Source organism: Salmo salar, chromosome ssa29, assembly GCF_905237065.1.
Source record: "Salmo salar chromosome ssa29, Ssal_v3.1, whole genome shotgun sequence".
NCBI lineage: Eukaryota > Metazoa > Chordata > Actinopteri > Salmoniformes > Salmonidae > Salmo > Salmo salar.
Window position 1 is genome coordinate 42,474,356 of NC_059470.1, and position 23,012 is coordinate 42,497,367.

The 23,012-nt window shown below is 39.7% G+C and overlaps 1 protein-coding gene across 1 annotated transcript in view; it reads left to right on the forward strand.

Moving 5' to 3' along the window:
* Positions 1–13,929: 13,929 nt before the first annotated feature.
* ptchd1 (patched domain containing 1) overlaps positions 13,930–23,012 on the forward strand; it is a 64,555-nt gene continuing 55,472 nt past the window's right edge. Inside the window, exons 1-3 of the mRNA XM_045710973.1 lie at positions 13,930–14,305; positions 14,554–14,672; positions 15,872–15,973. Coding sequence (XP_045566929.1) covers positions 14,219–14,305; positions 14,554–14,672; positions 15,872–15,973 — 308 coding nt within the window. The 5' untranslated portion in view covers positions 13,930–14,218. The remainder of the gene's footprint in view (positions 14,306–14,553; positions 14,673–15,871; positions 15,974–23,012) is intronic.

Here is a 23,012-nt window from a genome sequence, read left to right on the forward strand (position 1 = left end):
TGTAAAGGCTGGTGACATCTAGTGGAAGCAATAGGAAGTGCCAAAACATTAATCAGCCCCTGTGTGTTTCAATGGCATAGGCTTAAAGGTAATTCAACACATCAGGTATCCACTTCCTGTCAGAAAATGTCTCAGGGTTTTGCCTGCCAAATGAGTTCTGTTATACTCACAGACACCATTCAAACAGTTTTAGAAACTTTAGGGTGTTTTCTATCCATATATAATAAGTATATGCATATTCTAGTTACTGGGTAGGATTAGTAACCAGATTAAATCGGGTACGTTTTTTTATCCAGCCGTGAAAATACTGCCCCCTAGCCCCAACAGGTTAAAGAAAAAATCTTTGTCCAACACGAGGTGAGTAATCGCTGTCCTGATATCCAGAAGCTCTTTTCGGTCATTAGAGATGGTGGCAGAAATATTATGTACAAAACAAGCTACAAATAACACAAAAAAACACAATTTGTTAGAAGCCCGTAAAACGGCAGTCATCTCCTTCGGCGCTATCAATAACAATGTTCCCCTTTGTTTACATTCTGTGTGAACGTTCATTGGTCCTATCACCATGACGACAGGCTAGCTTGACTGGAGCTAACTTTAGCCAACGTTAGCTTCTATGCTAATGGTTTTTATAAATTCATGAAAATATCAAAACATCATAAAAAAAATTACAATAATTATATCATTACACTCTGCTTAACTTCGTGTTTCATATCCCATGCTGTATAACTCGCTCACCGTGATGACAACATTTTAAATATTTATTTATCTGGTGCTTCTCTCTTCAGTTTTTAGTTGGCTTGGCTCCCTCATTCAACTGACTCTCTGACTAGGCAGGCTAGCGCGAGAGCCAACTAGTATGAGAGCGTGTAAAGCTACCACTAGAGTGAGAGGCTCCCACTGCAGACCGAAACAAGCACAGCACCCCTTGACTATAAATACTGTAAATAATAAATAATGATTACAAAATGCCAAAGATTAAGCCACCATGCAGTGCATTCGGAAAGTATTCAGACCCCTTGACTTTTTCCACATTTTGTTACATTATGGCCTTATTCAAAAATTGATTAATTTGTTTTTCTTCCTCATTTAAAACATTTTTTATTTCACCTTTATTTAACCAGGTATGCCAGTTGAGAACAAGTTCTCATTTACAACTGCGACCTGGCCAAGATAAAGCAAAGCAGTTCGACACAAACAACAACACAAAGTTACACATGAAATAAACAAACATACAGTCAATAACACAATAGAAAAAAATCTATATATAGTGTGTGCAAATGACCACTGTGGACCAACAAACTTCAACCACCTATTCCTCATGATGACAGGGTCCTTTGGCAGGGCATGCAAACCATAGTTGTTGGCTCTGCATTCTGCTGGAAGCATGCATTGCATGTTCAAATCGTATAGGGCTTTTTGGTCTTAAACGGCTGTCGTAACCGGCTGTTGTCATTGATCTGATGACTTATTTATTTAATCCACTAACTATGTTTAATTGTTACCTGATTAAATTAATCAGGTATTAACTCATTAGGAATTTGGGCCACCACGGAAGAGGTTGTTTAAAGAGTAACCATCGGCGAAATTAAACTCTATAAGGTATATACCTATCCCATCCATAAACAGTCAATTTAATAAATCATAAACTCGTATCATCATTCTGAACAGTGGTAATTTCATGCATCTGCAAAAACCTCAGCCTTAATCATGATTCAGTACTACACAAATGGGTTTAATTATTTATTTACTAGCTAACTAAATAATTACACAGGATAAACACACTCACACGGTATAGATTATTGACTAGAAACTTCATACGATGGAAACAGGTCCCCAGCTGACTGATACAATATGACGGCTTGTTACAACAGAGATGGAGGGGGGAAGAGAGAGAGAGAGAGAAAAAGGGACACTTATCGTGGATACATTTTAAAACCATTCTCACGGACTGGCAGAATCCATTAATCATATACTTTGCACACAAACCGCCGCCCATTTGGAATAAGAAATCATGAATGTATTTACGTGTGAGTGCCTTTGTTTGACGTTATCTCTGTCGGAACAAGTCCTTCTTAGGAAGAATGTGGGTTGGCCTTTCAGCAGCACGCTTGTAAGGCTCTGTTTGTCCGAAAGGGTCCGGACCCATCTCTTCTACTGTTGTTCACTCTGGAAGATAGCCAGCCGTGTCGACGGTTCCTATTGGTGATGATGGTAGGAGAATACGGTGATTTGAGACGAGTAGTAGGATGGGATGGTTTGAAGAGTAGTGGTATGGTCCCACTTAGATTCACTTTTCTCAATATCTGACTTAGGACAGCTAATCAGCCGTACCAGTGATTGTCTGGGAGATGAGCTTCTCGCTTACACCTCGTGTTGATACTCAGGGTTCAGGATTCACTTTTCACTTTACACGCACAGCTGCAACCTGGCAATGCTCTGGTCTGGAATGTTAATTCTTAGCCAGTCCTTTTATACACTCTGGTTGGAACGGATGATTCCATCAGGCTGACACGCTCTCTGACCTCACTTTGGGTGTGGCTACTTACTGTGCAAAGAATATATGATTGCAAGTTATCTCGTATGACTCCTAAAGGGATCTGCCTCTATGCGTGGAATCTAGGAAGTTGGCTCCCCGGTATGTTGGGCCATTCAAGGTGCTACGGCGCATCAATCCAGTGGCCTATCATCTTCGTCCTCCTCGGTCCATGAGGGTCCATCCCACCTTCCACATCTCCAGACTCAAGCCTGCGGTATTCAGTCCTCTGGTTCCAGCCACTCGTCCTCCACCTCTGCCTCGCATGATAGCGGGACAGCCAGCCTACACAGTGCGACGCATCCTCTCCAGCCATCAGATCCGGCGGGGGACTCAGTATCTCGTGGATTGGGAGGGTTATGGTCCTGAGGAACGTTCCTGGGTTCTGGCCCGGAACATTTTGGATCCAGGACTAATTTGGAACTTCCATTGTAGTTCAGCTACCCCTGGTGGAAGTTGGGAACCGTTCCTTGAGGGGGGGGTCCTGTCATAGGTCAGAGGTCACCTTTGAGTGTACACCCTGAGGGTGCCACTGGAGAGCACCCTTATGTTTTCTAGTGTCTAGGTGAGACTGATTGGGCTTATTGGGTTCACCTGGTGTATGACTATTTAGGTCCTCTGTGGAATAGGCCGGTCTCTTGTTTTGTTTACTGATTCATGTGCCAGTTCTTTGTTGTTTTTGCTGTTTAAGCTTCAGTAAATGTTCTGGATTTATCCACACCTCTGCCTGCTGTGTTTCTCTGCGCCTGGGTCCAAGTTTGTACGAGACTTATTGCCAAAGACACTAATATATACATGTAAACAGGAGTAATAGTGGCCAGTAGCAGGATAAGTAGATATGTAACCGATGTGAAATGGCTAGTTAGTTAGCGGTGGTGCGCGCTAATAGCGTTTCAATCGGGTGACGTCACTAGCTCTGAGACCTGAAGTAGTTGTTCCCCTTGCAGAGGGGCTTTTGTGGCGCGATGGGTAATGATCCTTCGTGGGTGTCAGTTGTTGATGTGTACAGAGGGTTCCTGATTCAAGCCCAGGTTGGGGCGAGGAGAGGGACGGAAGCTATACTGTTACAGATATATATATATATATATATATATATATATATATATATATATATATACAGTAGCAGGATAAATAGATACATACTAATGGTAATATATAATGTCAACAGGAGTAATAGTGACCAGTAGCAGGATAGATAGATAGATAGATAGGTAGATAGATAGATAGATAGATAGATAGATAGATAGATAGATAGATAGATAGATAGATAGATAGATAGATAGATAGATAGATAGATAGATAGATAGATAGATAGATAGATAGATAGATAGATAGATAGATAGATAGATAGATAGATAGATAGATAGATAGATAGATAGATAGATATACAGAGTGTAGTGGTGCATGTAGTACAGGAGTAGGTGTGTGATAGATAGATAGATAGATAGATAGATAGATAGATAGATAGATAGATAGATAGATAGATAGATAGATAGATAGATAGATAGATAGATAGATAGATAGGTAGATAGATGATAGATAGATAGATAGATAGATAGATAGATAGATAGATAGATAGATAGATAGATAGATAGATAGATAGATAGATAGATAGATAGATAGATAGATGATAGATAGATAGATAGATAGATAGATAGATAGATAGATAGATAGATAGATAGATAGATAGATAGATAGATGATAGATAGATAGATAGATAGATAGATAGATAGATAGATAGATAGATAGATAAACAGGAGTAATAGTTGCAGGATAGATGGATACAGTTGAAGTCGGAAGTTTACATATACTTTAGCCAAATACATTTAAACGTCGTTTTTCACAATTCCTGACATTTAATCCGAGTACAAATTCCCTGTCTTAGGTCAGTTAGGATCACCACTTTATTTTAAGAATGTGAAATGGCAGAATAATAGTAGAGAGAATGATTTATTTCAGCTTTTATTTCTTTCGTCACATTCCCAGTGGATCAGACGTTTACATACACTCAATTAGTATTTGGTAGCATTGCCTTTACATTGTTTAAATTGGGTCAAACATTTCGGGTAGGTTCCCACAAGCTTCCCACAATACGTTGGTTGAATTTTGGCCTATTCCTCCTGACAGAGCTGGAGTAACTGAGTCAGGTTTGTAGGCCTCCTTGCTCGCACACGCTTTTTCAGTTCTGCCCACACATTTTCTATAGGATTGAGGTCAGGGCTTTGTGATGGCCACTCCAATACCTTGACTGCCACAATTTTGCAAGAATGCTTGTGGTCATTGTCCATTTGGAAGACCAATTTGCTACCAAGCTTTAACTTCCTGACTGACGTCTTGAGATGTTGCTTCAATATATCCACATAATTTTCCTGCCTCATGATGCCATCTATTTTGCGAAGTGCACCAGTCCCTCCTGCAGCAAAGCACCCCCACAACATGATGCTGCCACCCCCGTGCTTCACGATTGGGATTGTGTTCTTCGGCTTGCAAGCCTCCCCCTTTTTCCTCCAAACATAATGATGGTCATTACGGCCAAACAGTTCTATTTTTGTTTCATCAGACCAGAGGACATTTCTCCAAAAAGTACAATCTTTGTGTCCAAATGTGCAGTTGCAAACCGTAGTCTGGCTTTTTTATGCCGGTTTTTGAGCAGTGGCTTCTTCCTTGCTGAGCGGCCTTTCAGGTTATGTCAATATAGGATTCGTTTCACTGTGGATATAGATACTTTTATACCTGTTTCCTCTAGCGTCTTCACAAGGTCCTTTGCTGTTGTTCTTGGAATTGATTTGCACTTTTCGCACCAAAGTACGTTCATCTCTAGGAGACAGAACGCATCTCCTTCCTGAGCGGTATGACGGCTGCTTGGTCCCATGGTGTTTATACTTGCGTACTATTGTTTGTACAGATGGCCGTGGTTCCTTCAGGTGTTGGGAAATTGCCCCCATAGATGAACAAGACTTGTGGAGGTCAACACATTTTTTTTCTGAGGTCTTGGCGGATTTATTTTGATTTTCCCATGATTTTAACTTCTATGGTCCCACCCTAGTCAGCAGCCAGTGGAATCGCATGGTGCGAAATACAAATACCTCAAAAATGCTATAACTTCAATTTCTCAAACATATGACTATTTTACACCATTTTAAAGACGAGACTCTCGTTAATCTAACCACATTGTCCGATTTCAAAAAGGCTTTACAATGAAAGCAAAACATTAGATTATGTCAGCAGAGTACCCAGCCAGAAATAATCAGACACCCATTTTTCATGAGCACATAATGTCACATAAACCCAAACCACAGCTAAATGCAGCACTAACCTTTGATGATCTTCATCAGATGACAACCCTAGGACATTATGTTATACAATACATGCATGTTTTGTTCAATCAAGTTCATATTTATATCAAAAACCAGCTTTTTACATTAGCATGTGACTAGCATGTGACTAGCATTCCCACCGAACACTGCCGGTGAATTTACTAAATTACTCGCGATAAACGTTCACAAAAAGCATAACAATTATTTTAAGAATTATAGATACATTACTCCTCTATGCACTCGATATGTCCGATTTTAAAATAGCTTTTCGGATGAAGCACATTTTGCAATATTCTGAGTAGATAGCCCGGCATCACGGGCTAGCTATTTAGACACCCGGCAAGTTTAGCCTTCACCAAAATCCCATTTACTATAACAAAAATGGTCTTACCTTTCCTGTTCTTCGTCAGAATGCACTCCCAGGACTGCTACTTCAATAACAAATGTTGGTTTGGTCCAAAATAATCCATCGTTATATCCGAATAGCGGCGTTTTGTTCGTGCGTTCCAGACACTATCCGAAATGGTAAAGAAGTGTCGCGCGCATGGCGCAATTCGTGACAAGAAAAATCTAAATATTCCATTACCGTACTTCGAAGCATGTCAACCGCTGTTTAAAATCAATTTTTATGCCATTTTTCTCGTAAAAAAGCCATAATATTTCGACCGGGAATGTCCATTTAGCTAAACAGAGGAAAGTAAACAAAGCTTTCGGTCGACGCGGGCACGAGCCTGAGTCTCACAGTACTGTAACCAGCCACTACCCAAACGCGCTACTTTGTTTCAGCCAGAGCCTGCAAAGCCACGATTCAACTTTTTGCCGCCTTCTGAGACCCTATGGCAGCCGTAGGAAGTGTCACGGGACAGCTAAGATCCTCACTCTTCAATAAACAGAGACAAGAAGAACGACACCTTGTCAGACAGGCCACTTCCTGCATGAAATCTTCTCAGGTTTTTGCCTGCCATATGAGTTCTGTTATACTCACAGACACCATTCAAACAGTTTTAGAAACTTTAGGGTGTTTTCTATCCAAAGCCAATAATTATATGCATATTGTAGTTACCGGGCAGGAGTAGTAACCAGATTAAATCGGGTACGTTTTTTATCCGGCCGTGTCAATACTGCCCCCTAGCCTTAACAGGTTAAGAATTACAGATACAGAACTCCTTTATGCAATCGCGGTGTCAGATTTTAAAATAGCTTTTCGGCGAAAGCACATTTTGCAATATTCTCAGTACATAGCTCAGCCATCACGGCTAGCTATTTTGACACCCACCAAGTTTGGGGCTCACTAAACTCAGAATTACTATTAGAAAAATTGGATTACCTTTGCTGTTCTTCATCAGAATGCACTCCCAGGACTTCTACTTCAACAACAAATGTTGTTTTGGTTTCAAATAATCCATAGTTATATTCAAATAGCTCCGTTTTGTTTGTGCGTTCAGGTCACTATCCGAAGGGTGACGCGCGAGCGTACTTCGTGACAAAAAAAATCTAAATATTCCATTACCGTACTTAGAAGCATGTCAAACGCTGTTTAAAATCAATTTTTATGCGATTTTTCTCGTAAAATAGCGATAATATTCCAACCGGGCAACGTTGTATTCATTCAAAGGCTGAGAGAAAAAAATGGAGTAGTCTCGTGAACTCGTATCTCAATCTCACTGTCCCCAGGCACTCACAAACTCTCCTGCTGTTCTTCCCCCAGAGACAGCAGACACCCCATTCCACTTTCTGGCGGCTTTAGAGAGCCAATGGAAGCCTTTGAAAATGTCACGTTACAGCACAGATGCTGTATTTTTGATAGAGATGCAACAGAAGGACAACAAATTGTCAGACAGGGCACTTCCTGTATGGAATCTTCTCAGGTTTTGGCCTGCCATATGAGTTCTGTTATACTCACAGACACCATTCAAACAGTTTTAGAAACTTTAGAGTGTTTTCTAACCAAATCTACTAATTATATGCATATTCTCGTTTCTGGGCAAGAGTAGTAACCAGTTTAAATCGGGTATGTTTTTTATCCGGCCGTGCAAATACTGCCCCCTATCCCCAACAGGTTTTAAGCAAAGAGGCACTGAGTTTGAAGGTAGGCCTTGAAATACATCCACAGGTACACCTCCAATTGACTCAAATGATGTCAATTAGCCTATCAGAAGCTTCTAAAGCCATGACATAATTTTCTGGAATTTTCCAAGCTGTTTAAAGGCACAGTCAACTTTTGACCCACTGGAATAGTGATACAGTGAATTATAAGTGAAATATAATATGTCTGTAAACAATTTTTGGAAAAATTACTTGTGTCATGCACAAAGGAGATGTCCTAACCGACTTGCCAAAACTATAGTTTAACAATAAATTGTAGAGTAGATGACAAACAAGTTTTAATGACTCCAAACTAAGTGTATGGAAACTTCCGACTTCAACTCTATATTTAATTATTTCCACCTTTATTTAACCAGGTAGGCCAGTTGAGAATAACATCTCATTTCTAACTGCGACCTGGCCAAGATAAAGCAAAGCAGTGTGACAAAAACAACAACCCAGAGTTACACAACTGTAGATATTAATATATACATGTCAGCAGGAGTACTAGTGACCAGTAGCAGGATAAATAGATGGATACTAATGGTAATATATACATGTAAACAGGAGGAATAGTGGCCAGTAGCAGGATAAATAGATAGATACTAATATATACATGTAAACAGGAGGAATAGTGACCAGTAGCAGGATAAATAGATAGATACTAATATATACATGTAAACAGGAGGAATAGTGACCAGTAGCAGGATAAATAGATAGATACTAATATATACATGTAAACAGGAGGAATAGTGACCAGTAGCAGGAAAAATAGATAGATATTAATGGTAATTAATGGTAAACATGAGTAATAGCGGCCAGTACAGGATAAATAGATAGATACTAATGGTAATATATACATGTAAACATGAGTAATAGTGGACAGTGCAGGATAAATAGATAGATACTAATTGTAATGACAATAAATAATCATTGAACAGCAGCGTAATGGAGTACTAAATCTAATCAATACTCTTTGTAGCAGCAGCGTAGGTTTTTGTCTGAGTGGGTAGAGACCTGTGGATGGGCAAAGAGTCAGTGTGGATAGTCTGTGGGAGAGGGAGAGCAGTAGTTTTTAGCCATATAACAGTCTTATGGCCAGGGGATAGAAGCTGTTTAGAAGTCTGTTTGTGAGAGCCTTGATGCACCAGTACCACATGCTGGATGGGATCATGGAGAACAGTCCTTGTCTCGGGTATTCAACAGGGTAGATGCAAATTGACAACCCCATGCTTCAGCCCATGTATTTATAGACAATATGTTGCATCAGTTATTGGGCTCATATTTTAAATATAATTTTAGACGTGGTCAGCATCATTTTATTTTCATTCATTTTGGAGTAGAATGTCAATCTAAAAAGTCACCAGAACTGAGCTTCTCAGTCCTTCTACATAAAACAAATTATACCGGTGAGGACCGCGGACCCCTTAAGTAAGAGGACTGGAATTGCGCAAACTTACAGTTTAATACATGTACAAAATGATCCTCTTTCCCTAAAAGCAAGATGGTCATGACTTTCTGACATTAAAGAGGGGTTTAACTTGGCCCCAGACAATCCATCTGAGATTAGGTTCAGTCATGGGATTTTCTTTTGCTTTAACAAATCAAATCAAAGTTTATTGGTTGCATACTGTCCTGTTTGTCGTATGATGAAGACCAAGGTGCAGCGTGTGTATCGTTCCACATTTTATTTTAACTGTGAAACTATGCAAGACACACAAATAAACTCATAAACAAAACAACAAACCGTGACGAAGAGGTGCAACATACACTTACTCAAAACAATCTCCCACAAACCCAGGTGGGAAAAACATCTAGTTAAATATGATCCCCAATTAGAGACAACAATGACCAGCTGCCTCTAATTGGAGATCATCCCCCCCAAAAAACATAGAAAAACATAAACTAGAACCACACAACATAGAAAAAACTAGACAAAACCCTCTGTCACGCCCTGACCTACTCTACCATAGAAAATAAAAGCTTTCTATGGTCAGGACGTGACACATACACAGTTTAGCAGATGTTATAGCGGTGCAGTGAAATGCTAGCTCCTATCAAACCTCTGGCCTGCTCGCCTCCCTACCTCTGAGGAAGCACAGTTCCCGCTCAGCCCAGTCAAAACTGTTCGCTGCTCTGGCACCCCAATGGTGGAACAAGCTCCCTCACGACGCCAGGACAGCGGAGTCAATCACCACCTTCCGGAGACACCTGAAACCCCACCTCTTTAAGGAACACCTGGGATAGGGTAAAGTAATCCTTCTAACCCCCCCCTAAAAGATTTAGATGCACTATTGTAAAGTGGTTGTTCCACTGGATATTATAAGGTGAATGCACCAATTTGTAAGTCGCTCTGGATAAGAGCGTCTGCTAAATGACTTAAATGTAAAAATGACTTAAATGTAAATGTAAAATGTCAAACAATTAAAATGTAAAGAAAAATAAATACAAAAAGGCAAGAACGGCAGGACGAATCCAATTAACAACCCAAATAGCACTGTCGCAGTAACAAAATGCAATCACTGGGAAATTATACAAGATAAACTAAGAATAATATGTACAGCAGTAGATATATTAGAGTAAGCTATGTCAAGAATCCAGTATATAAATAAATATGCAATGTGTATGAACAGTGTAACTAAAATCACATTTATAGTAGTAGAAATATTATGACGGGATCCAGTATGTAAATACACAGTGTGAAATGGGAAGTGTCCTGTGCTTTAGTGTCTCGATAACATGGGACAGCAGCGTTGCCTGTTAGTGTGTGTTTGTGAGTATAAGGTTTTTTGCAGACGTTTACTGACACAGGCCATATACACATGTCACATAACGTTAGCTAACGAGCAGCTACCTAATGTTAACTAGTTAAACAAAAATGAACAAAGTGCCAACAATGAACAAAGTGCCAACAATGAACAAAGTGCCAACAATGCCTAACATTAGGCTCTAAATAAAAAAGCAAACAGCTCTGGAAAATGAATAATAGCATCCGCTAGGGAGCCAGTCAGCTAACATTAGCTAGCTAGCTAACAGTACACTTTAGCTGAAGCTTAAGACATATAAGCTTAAGACATAAGACATATAGCTAACTAGCTTGGTAAACAATGACCCTAGCTAGTTAAACAACGTTTAAGATCACACACGTCACACAACGTTAGCTAACGAGCCAGCCAACTAACGTTAGCTAGTTAAACAACAATGAACAAAGTGCCAGCAATGAACAAAGTGCCAACAATGAACAAAGTGGCAACAATGCCTAACATTAGGCCAACAATGCCTAACAATGCATAACATTAGGCCAACAATGCCTAACAATGCCTAACATTAGGCCAACAATGCCTAACAATGCCTAAGAATGCCACAGTGCTGGGAGTTAACCAACCAGGTCCAATGTTAGCTAGCTAACATTAGGCTCTAACTAGAACAGCAAATGGCTCTGGGAAACAAATAATAACGTCAGCTAGGGAGCCAGCCAGCTAATCGTAGCTAGCTAGATAACAGTACACTTTAGCTTGAAATGAAACCCCTTTCTTTCAAAATGTAGATACGTGTAATATCTGAAAATGTAACTATCTATCTTGCCTGTATACATCATCACATATGATGGACACGTCTCCCTGTCAGGAATGCCATACCACGGTTGCCCTTAATTTGAAGATGTAATCCGGAGACAGGTGTTTTCTCCATCTCTTTAGCTATCAGACTCTAATTCCACTGATTTCAAAACTTGATCCTCCAGAAAGTGGAGGATGCAGCTCCATGACACAAAACATTTTTTTTAAATGTTCGACAAGATTACAAACACAGACTGACAAAATCAAATAGACAGAAGCCTTCAGTATGGCAGACTAATCCAAACTCCTCTCTCGGCATGTCCAGCCCACTCACTATCTCAGCCAATCATGGCTAGTGGGAAGGTTGCTGACTTTTTCTGTGGCTTAACCAACAAGGCTCGTAATTTAACAATTGTATTCATATTTACAGACGGCATACACGTTTGTTATTAAGGCACATGAAAATTCACATGTTCGAGAAGGCATTTCTGCCAACAACAAAAAAACGCATTTTGATAAAAAATTTAAAAAACGTTCAAACGACTCTCCTGTGAAGTCGTGACTTGCGACATACACCTAGTTTTCTGAATCGGATCACATATGGTCATACATTTGGCAGGAGGTTAGGAAGTGCAGCTCAGTTTCAACCGCATTTTGTGTGCAGTGTGCACATAGCCTGTGTTCTCTTGAGAGCCAGGTCTGCCTATGGCGGCCTTTCTCAATAGCAAAGCCCACTGAGTCTGTACATAGTCAAAGCTTTCCTTAAGTTTGGGTCAGTCACAGTGGTCAGGTATACTCTGTTTAGGGCCAAATAGCATTGTAGTTTGTTCTGTTTAAAAAAAATATATATATTTTCAATGTGTCAAGTCATGATTTGTTTGGGGCTAATTGTGTTACTCTCTCTCTCTTCTCTCTCTTCTCTCTCTCTTCTCTCTCTCTCTTCTCTCTCTCTGCTCTCTCTTCGCTCTCTCTTCTCTCTCTGCTCTCTCTTCTCTCTCTCTTCTCTCTCTCCTTCTCTCTCTTCTCTCTCTCTTCTCTCTCTCTTCTCTCTCTCTTCTCTCTCGTCTCTCTCTCTTCTCTCTCTCTTCTCTCAGTCTTCTCTCAGTCTTCTCTCTCTCTTCTCTCTCTTCTCTCTCTCTTCTCTCTCTCTTCTCTCTGTGTGTGTCACCGTAGCACCAGGAGCCATCACCATGGGAACCAGGGCTTGTCAAAGAAGAAGTGATCTGTCTGGTTACTATGGAAACAGCTAAATACATTCCAACAGTAAACATACAGTACAGTTGCATTCAGAGTGACCAGAGGAGCTAAATATCAGAACCAAACCGAGCGATGAGAGAGGAAAACACAATCTGATTACATTCAGTTACTTTTGGATTACTTTCCCTTTAAGAGGCATTAGAAGAAGACAAAAGGAGCCATCAAATGCATTTTTGTGTGTCATCATACTAGACTCTGACTTGTTCTCTCTCAGGTGGAACAAATTTAACCAATTTAATTTAATTTAATTTATACGTGTGACTTTTTTCAATGACTAATTGAATGTCAGATTTTTTTTTGACACAATCATTCTTTTGAATTTAAAAGTAATCGAATAAGTAATCATCTACTTTTTGAAAAGTCTCTGTAATCTGATTGTAATATTTTAGCTGGTAACTGACTGGCGCTCCCACTGACTGCCTGAAATAAATGATATTCGGAGTTTGAGTCTCTGCATTACCAGCGAGGCGAGAGAGAGGCGGGGCACGGGAAGCTGTGACACCAAGAGGTGCATCAGTAACGGAATCACTGTTTACCAGCCAGCCGGTAATTAGTGATGTCAGTTTGTTAGAGCGTGAGGACAACGGAGAGGAGCGGCCAGTGGAAGAGAGAGTGGCGTGGAGCCACCGGGGTGATAGTGGGGCAGTGGAGCGTGAGGAGGCGATGACAAAGCCTTCACCGCTGCAGCGCGACCTAACCGGATAACATCACCTACACACACCGGGAAATCTTTTTTTCGCCTAGTCTTACCGAGCCTGCACTCTCTGGGCCAGTGCTACTGGATTACCGAGTTACCGAGCTAAACAGGCGGTTTTATCTGTCTTGGCTACACCCAGAGACGGGCTGGATGAGGTGGGAGATGTGAGGGTCCACTGCGCCCACTCTGGGTTATAACGTCACCATCTAGCTGCTTTAAAGGATAGGCTATCGCTTCTCTTGGCTGCTTTCACTGGATCTCTGTTGCCTTCATTTACCCATGTAGGTTAGTTCGAGTTCTGTCGTCTATCTATGGAGCTGTCGCTATATAAGTGCCATTATCTCCCGGTATCTGCTGCTCTCTAGGCTACTGTGTCTACTGTCTGCTGCACCCAACCTGTAGAGAGAGGGAGAGTTGGGGGAGAAAAGGTAGAGAGTTGGGGGAGAGAGAGGAAGTGGGGGGGGGGGGAAGATAGAGCAAGTTGGGGGAAGAGGGAAATAGAGGGGTAAATATATATATATAGAGAGAGACAGAGACAGAGATCTGCAGGTTATTTATCTGTTGGAGCTACAGTCTGCCGCCAGGGGCTCTGATGAGTGAAGCCCTGAGAAGGAGCTGTCTGACCAGGGAGAACTAGGCTGTCCTCCTGTCTGTCTGTCTGTCCTCCTTCCTGTCTGTCTGTCCTCCTTCCTGTCTGTCTGGCTGTCTGTCTGTCTACCGGAGAACACTGGGACAGTAGTGCCTGTGGACCCGATGCTGTGTGCACCTGATGGTCGGCGTGCCCACTGTTTCCTCTCGCTGGTGGGAGAGGCTCAAGACGCTGTGGCCAGAGCGCGCTAGGAGGATGCTGCGCCAGGTGTGTTTGTGAGAGAGAGAAGGATGTTTATGTGTGTGTGAGAGAGAGAAATTATGTTAATGTGTTTGTGTGTGTTTGTGAGAGAGAGAAGGATGTTTGTGTGTGTTTGTGAGAGAGAGAGAAGGATGTTTGTGTGTGTGTGTGAGAGAGAGAGAAATGATGTTCATGTGTGTGTGTGTGTGTGTATCTATGTGTGTGTGTGTGTGTGTGTGTGTGTGTGTGTGTGTGTGTGTGTGTGTGTGATTCAGGTGTTGCAAGCAGGCCTGAGGAGCTCCTTCCAGGCTCTGGGTCGGTTTGTGGCGAGCCACCCAGTATTCTTCGCTTCCGCCCCCGTACTGGTGTCTGTCCTGCTGGGGGCCAGCTTCAGGTAACAGACACCCCTACAGACACACAACTCAATGTTAGATGTTTTTATTCAGAAAAAGAAGCCACATGGTGTGAAGGGCCGCAGCATGTTGATTGGTGCAGGCCTGTAGCAGACTCCTCCTCCATGGTGACATGTTGATTGGTGCAGGCCTGTAGCAGACTCCTCCTCCATGATGACATGTTGATTGGTGCAGGCCTGTAGCAGACTCCTCCTCCATGATGACATGTTGATTGGTGCAGGCCTGTAGCAGACTCCTCCTCCATGGTGACATGTTGATTGGTGCAGGCCTGTAGCAGACTCCTCCTCCATGGTGACATGTTGATTGGTGCAGGCCTGTAGCAGACTCCTCCTCCATGGTGACATGTTGATTGGTGCAGGCCTGTAGCAGACTCCTCCTCCATGGTGACATGTTGATTGGTGCAGGCCTGTAGCAGACTCCTCCTCCATGATGACATGTTGATTGGTGCAGGCCTGTAGCAGACTCCTCCTCCATGGTGACATGTTGATTGGTGCAGGCCTGTAGCAGACTCCTCCTCCATGGTGACATGTTGATTGGTGCAGGCCTGTAGCAGACTCCTCCTCCATGATGACATGTTGATTGGTGCAGGCCTGTAGCAGACTCCTCCTCCATGTTGATTGGTGCAGGCCTGTAGCAGACTCCTCCATGTTGATTGGTGCAGGCCTGTAGCAGACTCCTCCTCCATGATGACATGTTGATTGGTGCAGGCCTGTAGCAGACTCCTCCTCCATGTTGATTGGTGCAGGCCTGTAGCAGACTCCTCCATGTTGATTGGTGCAGGCCTGTAGCAGACTCCTCCTCCATGATGACATGTTGATTGGTGCAGGCCTGTAGCAGACTCCTCCTCCATGGTGACATGTTGATTGGTGCAGGCCTGTAGCAGACTCCTCCTCCATGGTGACATGTTGATTGGTGCAGGTCTGTAGCAGACTCCTCCTCCATGGTGACATGTTGATTGGTGCAGGCCTGTAGCAGACTCCTCCTCCATGATGACATGTTGATTGGTGCAGGCCTGTAGCAGACTCCTCCTCCATGTTGATTGGTGCAGGCCTGTAGCAGACTCCTCCTCCATGATGACATGTTGATTGGTGCAAGTCTGTAGCAGACTCCTCCATGGTGACATTTTGCACAAAGTTATTCTGCTACTGTATGTTTGTGTGTGCGCGTGTGTGCGTTTCAGTCGGTACAGAGTGGAAGGTAACGTGGAGTCGCTCCTGGTTCCTAAACACAGTCTGGCGAAGATAGAAGGAAACCTCGTGGACTCCCTGTTTCCTGTAAACAGGTCTGTTATCTACTATTATTGTCTAATAGCTCTGTTTCTACTAGTATCTACTGTTATCTACTATTATCTACATATCTACTAGAATCTACTATTATCTACTAGAATCTACTATTATATAATATTATCTACTAGAATCTACTATTATCTACTATTATCTACATATCTACTAGAATCTACTATTATCTACTAGAATCTACTATTATATAATATTATCTACTAGAATCTACTATTATCTACATATCTACTAGAATCTACTATTATCTACTGTTATCTACATATCTACATATTATCTACTGTTATCTACATATCTACTATTATCTACTATTATCTACATATCTACTAGAATCTACTATTATCTACTATTATCTACATATCTACTAGTATCTACTATTATCTACTGTTATCTACATATCTACATATTATCTACTGTTATCTACTATTATCTACATATCTACTAGAATCTACTATTATCTACTGTTATCTACATATCTACATATTATCTACTGTTATCTACTATAATCTACTTTTATCGACTATTATCTACACATCTACTAGAATCTACTATTATATAATATTATCTACTAGAATCTACTATTATCTACTGTTATCTACTATAATCTACTATTATCTACTATTATCTACATATCTACTAGAATCTACTATTATATAATATTATCTACTAGAATCTACTATTATCTACTGTTATCTACTAGAATCTACTATTATCTACATATATACTAGAATCTACTATTATCTACTGTTATCTACTAGAATCTACTATTATCTACATATCTACTAGAATCTACTATTATCTACATATCTACTAGAATCTACTATTATATAATATTATCTACTATTATCTACTATTATCTACTAGAATCTACTATTATCTACATATCTACTAGAATCTACTATTATCTAATATTATCTGCTAGAAGCTACTATTATATAATATTATCTACTAGAATCTACTATTATCTACTGTTATCTACTATTACTGTCTAATAGCTCTGTCTCTACTATTATCTACATATCTACTAGTATCTACTGTTATCTACGATTACTGTTTAATAGTGCTGTCTCTACTATTATCTACTATTAGTCTCATAGCCTGTTTCTACTATTATCTACTATTATCTACATATCTACTATTATCTACACATCTGCTATTATCTACTATTATCTACATATCTACTATTATCTACTATTATTTACTGTTATCTACATATCTACTATTATCTACATATCTTCTATTATCTGCTGTTATCTACTGTTATCTACATATCTACTATTATCTACTGTTATCTAAATATCTACAATTATCTACTGTTATCTATATATCTACAATTATCTACATATCTACTGTTGTCTACATATTATCTACTATTATCTACACTTTATCTACATATCTAATATTATCTACATATTATCTACTATTATCTACATTTTATCTACATATCTAATATTATCTACATATTATCTACTATTATCTACATTTTATCTACATATTATCTACTATTATCTACATATTATCTACTGTTATCTACATATTATCTACATATCTACTTTTGTCTACATATTATCTACATATCTACTTTTATCTACATATTATCTACATATTATCTACTATTATCTACATTTCTACTTTTATCTACATATTATCTACATATTATCTACTATTATCTACATATCTACTATTATCTACTATTATCTACATATTATCTACTTATTATCTACATATTATATACTATTATCTACATATTATATACTATTATCTACATATTATCTACATATTATCTACATGTTATCTTCTATTATCTACTATTATCTACATATTATCTTCTATTATCTACTTATTATCTACATATTATCTTCTATTATCTACTTATTATCTACATATTATCTACATGTTATCTTCTATTATCTACATATTATCTTCAATTATCTACATAGTATCTACATATGATCTACTATCATCTACATGGTATCTACAGATTGTATACTATTATATACCATTATCTACGTATTATCTACATATTATCTACTCTTATCTACATATTGTATACTTATATATACCGTTATCTACTATTATCTACATATTATCTACATATTATCTACATATCTAATATTATCTACATATTATCTACTATTATCTACATTTTATCTACATATCTAATATTATCTACATATTATCTACTATTATCTACATTTTATCTACATATTATCTACTATTATCTACATATTATCTACTGTTATCTACATATTATCTACATATCTACTTTTGTCTACATATTATCTACATATCTACTTTTATCTACATATTATCTACATATTATCTACTATTATCTACATTTCTACTTTTATCTACATATTATCTACATATTATCTACTATTATCTACATATCTACTATTATCTACTATTATCTACATATTATCTACTTATTATCTACATATTATATACTATTATCTACATATTATATACTATTATCTACATATTATCTACATATTATCTACATGTTATCTTCTATTATCTACTATTATCTACATATTATCTTCTATTATCTACTTATTATCTACATATTATCTTCTATTATCTACTTATTATCTACATATTATCTACATGTTATCTTCTATTATCTACATATTATCTTCAATTATCTACATAGTATCTACATATGATCTACTATCATCTACATGTTATCTACAGATTGTATACTATTATATACCATTATCTACGTATTATCTACATATTATCTACTCTTATCTACATATTGTATACTTATATATACCGTTATCTACTATTATCTACATATTATCTACATATTATCTATATATCTACTATTATCTACATATTATCTTCTATCATCTACATATTATCTACTGTTTTCTACATATTATCTATTATTATCTACATATTATCTATTATTACCTACATATTATCTACTATTATCTACATATTATCTACTATTATCTACATATTATCTATTATTATCTACATATTATCTACTGTTATCTACATATTATCTACTATTATCTACATATTATCTATTATTACCTACATATTATCTACTATTATCTACTGTTATCTACATATTATCTATATATCTACTATTATCTACTGTTATCTACTATTATCTACATATTATCTACATATTATCTTTTATTATCTACATATTATCTACTATTATCTACTGTTATCTACTGTTATCTACTATTATCTACTATTATCTACATATTATCTACTATTATCTACTATTATCTACATATCTACTTTTATCTACATATTATCTACTATTATCTACATATTATCTTCTATTATCTACTTATTATCTACATATTATCTACTATTATCTTCTATTATCTTCTATTATCTACTTATTATCTACATATTATCTACTATTATCTACATATTATCTTCTATTATCTACTTATTATCTACATATCATCTACTGTTGTCTACATATTATATACTATTATCTACATATTATCTACTGTTATCTACATATTATCTACTATTATCTACATATCTACTTTTATCTACATTATCTAAATATCTACTATTATCTACTGTTATCTACATATTATCTACATATTATCTACATATTATCTACCTATTTTCTATTAACTCTGCGGCCCATGGGAGACTCGACACTCGCAAGGCATAGGAGATCGGCGAGGCAGTCTGGCCACCCTTCATCTATCCGAGAAGATCCAATTGCCACCCTCTGATCTGTTTCACCTGTTCTTGTGATTGTCTCCACCCCTCCAGGTGTCGCTAATTTTCCCCAGTGTATTTATCCCTGTGTTTCCTGTCTCTCTGTGCCAGTTCATCTTGTATGTTTAGTCAAGTCAACCTGCGTGTTTTTCCCATACTCCTTTTGCTATTCTCCTTTTTCTAGTCCTCCTGGTTTTGACCCTTGCCTGTTTCTGGACTCTGTACCCACCTGCCTGACCATTCTGCCTGCCTTGACTACAAGCCTTTCTGCCACTGTACCTCCTGGACTCTGATCTGGTTTTGACCTTTTGCCTGTCCACGACCATTCTCTTGCCTACCCCTTTAGATTATTAAACATTGTAAGACTTCAACCATCTGCCTCCTGTGTCTACATCTGGGTCTCGCCTTGTGCTTTGATACCAATCCAACTATCAAGGAACTTTGCCCCGCTTGAGATGGACCTATCAGCCCCCTTAGCCCCCTCTTCGTTCCACATCAGATTCCATCACGTTGGCAGCTCGATGGTGAGATATATTGGCCTGCCTACAATCTGTGGACCGACCAAGGTCCGCTATCACCCAAGAGCCAGTGCCCACAACATCAACTCCCTCCTGTCCACGGTTCTGGCCAACCACTCCAATATTGAAACCATTGTCACTCACGAATGTTTAACCTTAGTTTTAGGCGATCTGAGGGAGGACTACAATTTTTTTTTTTACATCTTTGCTAGCACAGTGAAGAGAATAATTTTCTCTAGCTCTGAAATTTTAAGCTGACTCGTTGCCCTAAACAAGTACCTGAAAAAACTTTTTGTGACAACTTTGATTTGCTGTGGAAGCTACCAGCACTTTTTAAAAGAGACTGGATTTACCCTAACCGCAGGGTTCCAGGATTATTTCCAGCAACATCGCAAACTGTTTTAGAGACTGACTGACAGGGTCTGGTAGTGCTCCAGTCCCAGCAACATCAAACTGTTTTAGAGACTGACAGACAGGGTCTGGTAGTGCTTCAGTCCCAGCAACATCAAAGTGTTTTAGAGACTGACAGACAGGGTCTGGTAGTGCTCCAGTCCCAGCAACATCAAAGTGTTTTAGAGACTGACAGACAGGGTCTGGTAGTGCTCCAGTCCCAGCAACATCAAACTGTTTTAGAGACTGACAGACAGGGTCTGGTAGTGCTCCAGTCCCAGCAACATCAAACTGTTTTAGAGACTGACAGACAGGGTCTGGTAGTGCTCCAGTCCCAGCAACATCAAACTGTTTTAGAGACTGACAGACAGGGTCTGGTAGTGCTCCTACCCAGCAACATCAAACTGTTTTAGAGACTGACAGACAGGGTCTGGTAGTGCTCCAGTCCCAGCAACATCAAACTGTTTTAGAGACTGACAGACAGGGTCTGGTAGTGCTCCAGTCCCAGCAACATCAAACTGTTTTAGAGACTGACAGACAGGGTCTGGTAGTGCTCCAGTCCCAGCAACATCAAACTGTTTTAGAGACTGACAGACAGGGTCTGGTAGTGCTCCAGTCCTCCCTGTCAGAATAACCAACAGAGGACTTGAAAACCATATAAATTCCTTTAGGAATGGCACTATGGTTATTGTGAGTAACCTAATGTGTGGTCTTATAACACCGCCTTCTTGTGAGTTTATACAAACTGTCATCTCCTACTATTCTGATACATTGAAGACTGTCAGAAAAAGTGGTTGTAGCATTAATAATTTGGTTGTTATTCGATTGGTTACCTCAATCCAGACGGGTTAGGGTTAGGACCTGGTAATTACCAAGGGGTTAGGGTTAGGGTTAGGGTTAGGACCTGGTAATTACCAAGGGGTTAGGGTTAGGACCTGGTAATTACCAAGTGGTTAGGGTTAGGACCTGGTAATTACCAAGGGGTTAGGGTTAGGACCTGGTAATTACCAAGGGGTTAGGGTTAGGACCTGGTAATTACCAAGGGGTTAGGGTTAGGACCTGGTAATTACCAAGGGGTTAGGGTTAGGACCTGGTTATTACCAAGGGGTTAGGGTTAGGACCTGGTTATTACCAAGGGGTTAGGGTTAGGACCTGGTAATTACCAAGGGGTTAGGGTTAGGACCTGGTTATTACCAAGGGGTTAGGGTTAGGACCTGGTTATTACCAAGGGGTTAGGGTTAGGACCTGGTTATTACCAAGGGGTTAGGGTTAGGACCTGGTAATTACCAAGGGGTTAGGGTAAGGGTTAGGGTTAGGACCTGGTTATTACCAAGGGGTTAGGGTTAGGACCTGGTTATTACCAAGGGGTTAGGGTTAGGGTTAGGGTTAGGACCTGGTAATTACCAAGGGGTTAGGGTTAGGGTTAGGGTTAGGACCTGGTAATTACCAAGGGGTTAGGGTTAGGACCTGGTAATTACCAAGGGGTTAGGGTTAGGACCTGGTAATTACCAAGGGGTTAGGGTTAGGACCTGGTTATTACCAAGGGGTTAGGGTTAGGACCTGGTAATTACCAAGGGGTTAGGGTTAGGACCTGGTAATTACCAAGGGGTTAGGGTTAGGACCTGGTAATTACCAAGGGGTTAGGGTTAGGACCTGGTAATTACCAAGGGGTTAGGGTTAGGACCTGGTAATTACCAAGGGGTTAGGGTTAGGACCTGGTTATTACCAAGGGGTTAGGGTTAGGACCTGGTTATTACCAAGGGGTTAGGGTTAGGACCTGGTAATTACCAAGGGGTTAGGGTTAGGACCTGGTAATTACCAAGGGGTTAGGGTTAGGACCTGGTAATTACCAAGGGGTTAGGGTTAGGACCTGGTAATTACCAAGGGGTTAGGGTTAGGACCTGGTAATTACCAAGGGGTTAGGGTTAGGACCTGGTAATTACCAAGGGGTTAGGGTTAGGACCTGGTAATTACCAAGGGGTTAGGGTTAGGACCTGGTAATTACCAAGGGGTTAGGGTTAGGACCTGGTAATTACCAAGGGGTTAGGGTTAGGACCTGGTAATTACCAAGGGGTTAGGGTTAGGACCTGGTTATTACCAAGGGGTTAGGGTTAGGACCTGGTAATTACCAAGGGGTTAGGGTTAGGACCCGGTAATTACCAAGGGGTTAGGGTTAGGACCTGGTAATTACCAAGGGGTTAGGGTTAGGACCTGGTAATTACCAAGGGGTTAGGGTTAGGACCTGGTAATTACCAAGGGGTTAGGGTTAGGACCTGGTAATTACCAAGGGGTTAGGGTTAGGACCTGGTAATTACCAAGGGGTTAGGGTTAGGACCTGGTAATTACCAAGGGGTTAGGGTTAGGGTTAGGGTTAGGACCTGGTAATTACCAAGGGGTTAGGGTTAGGACCTGGTTA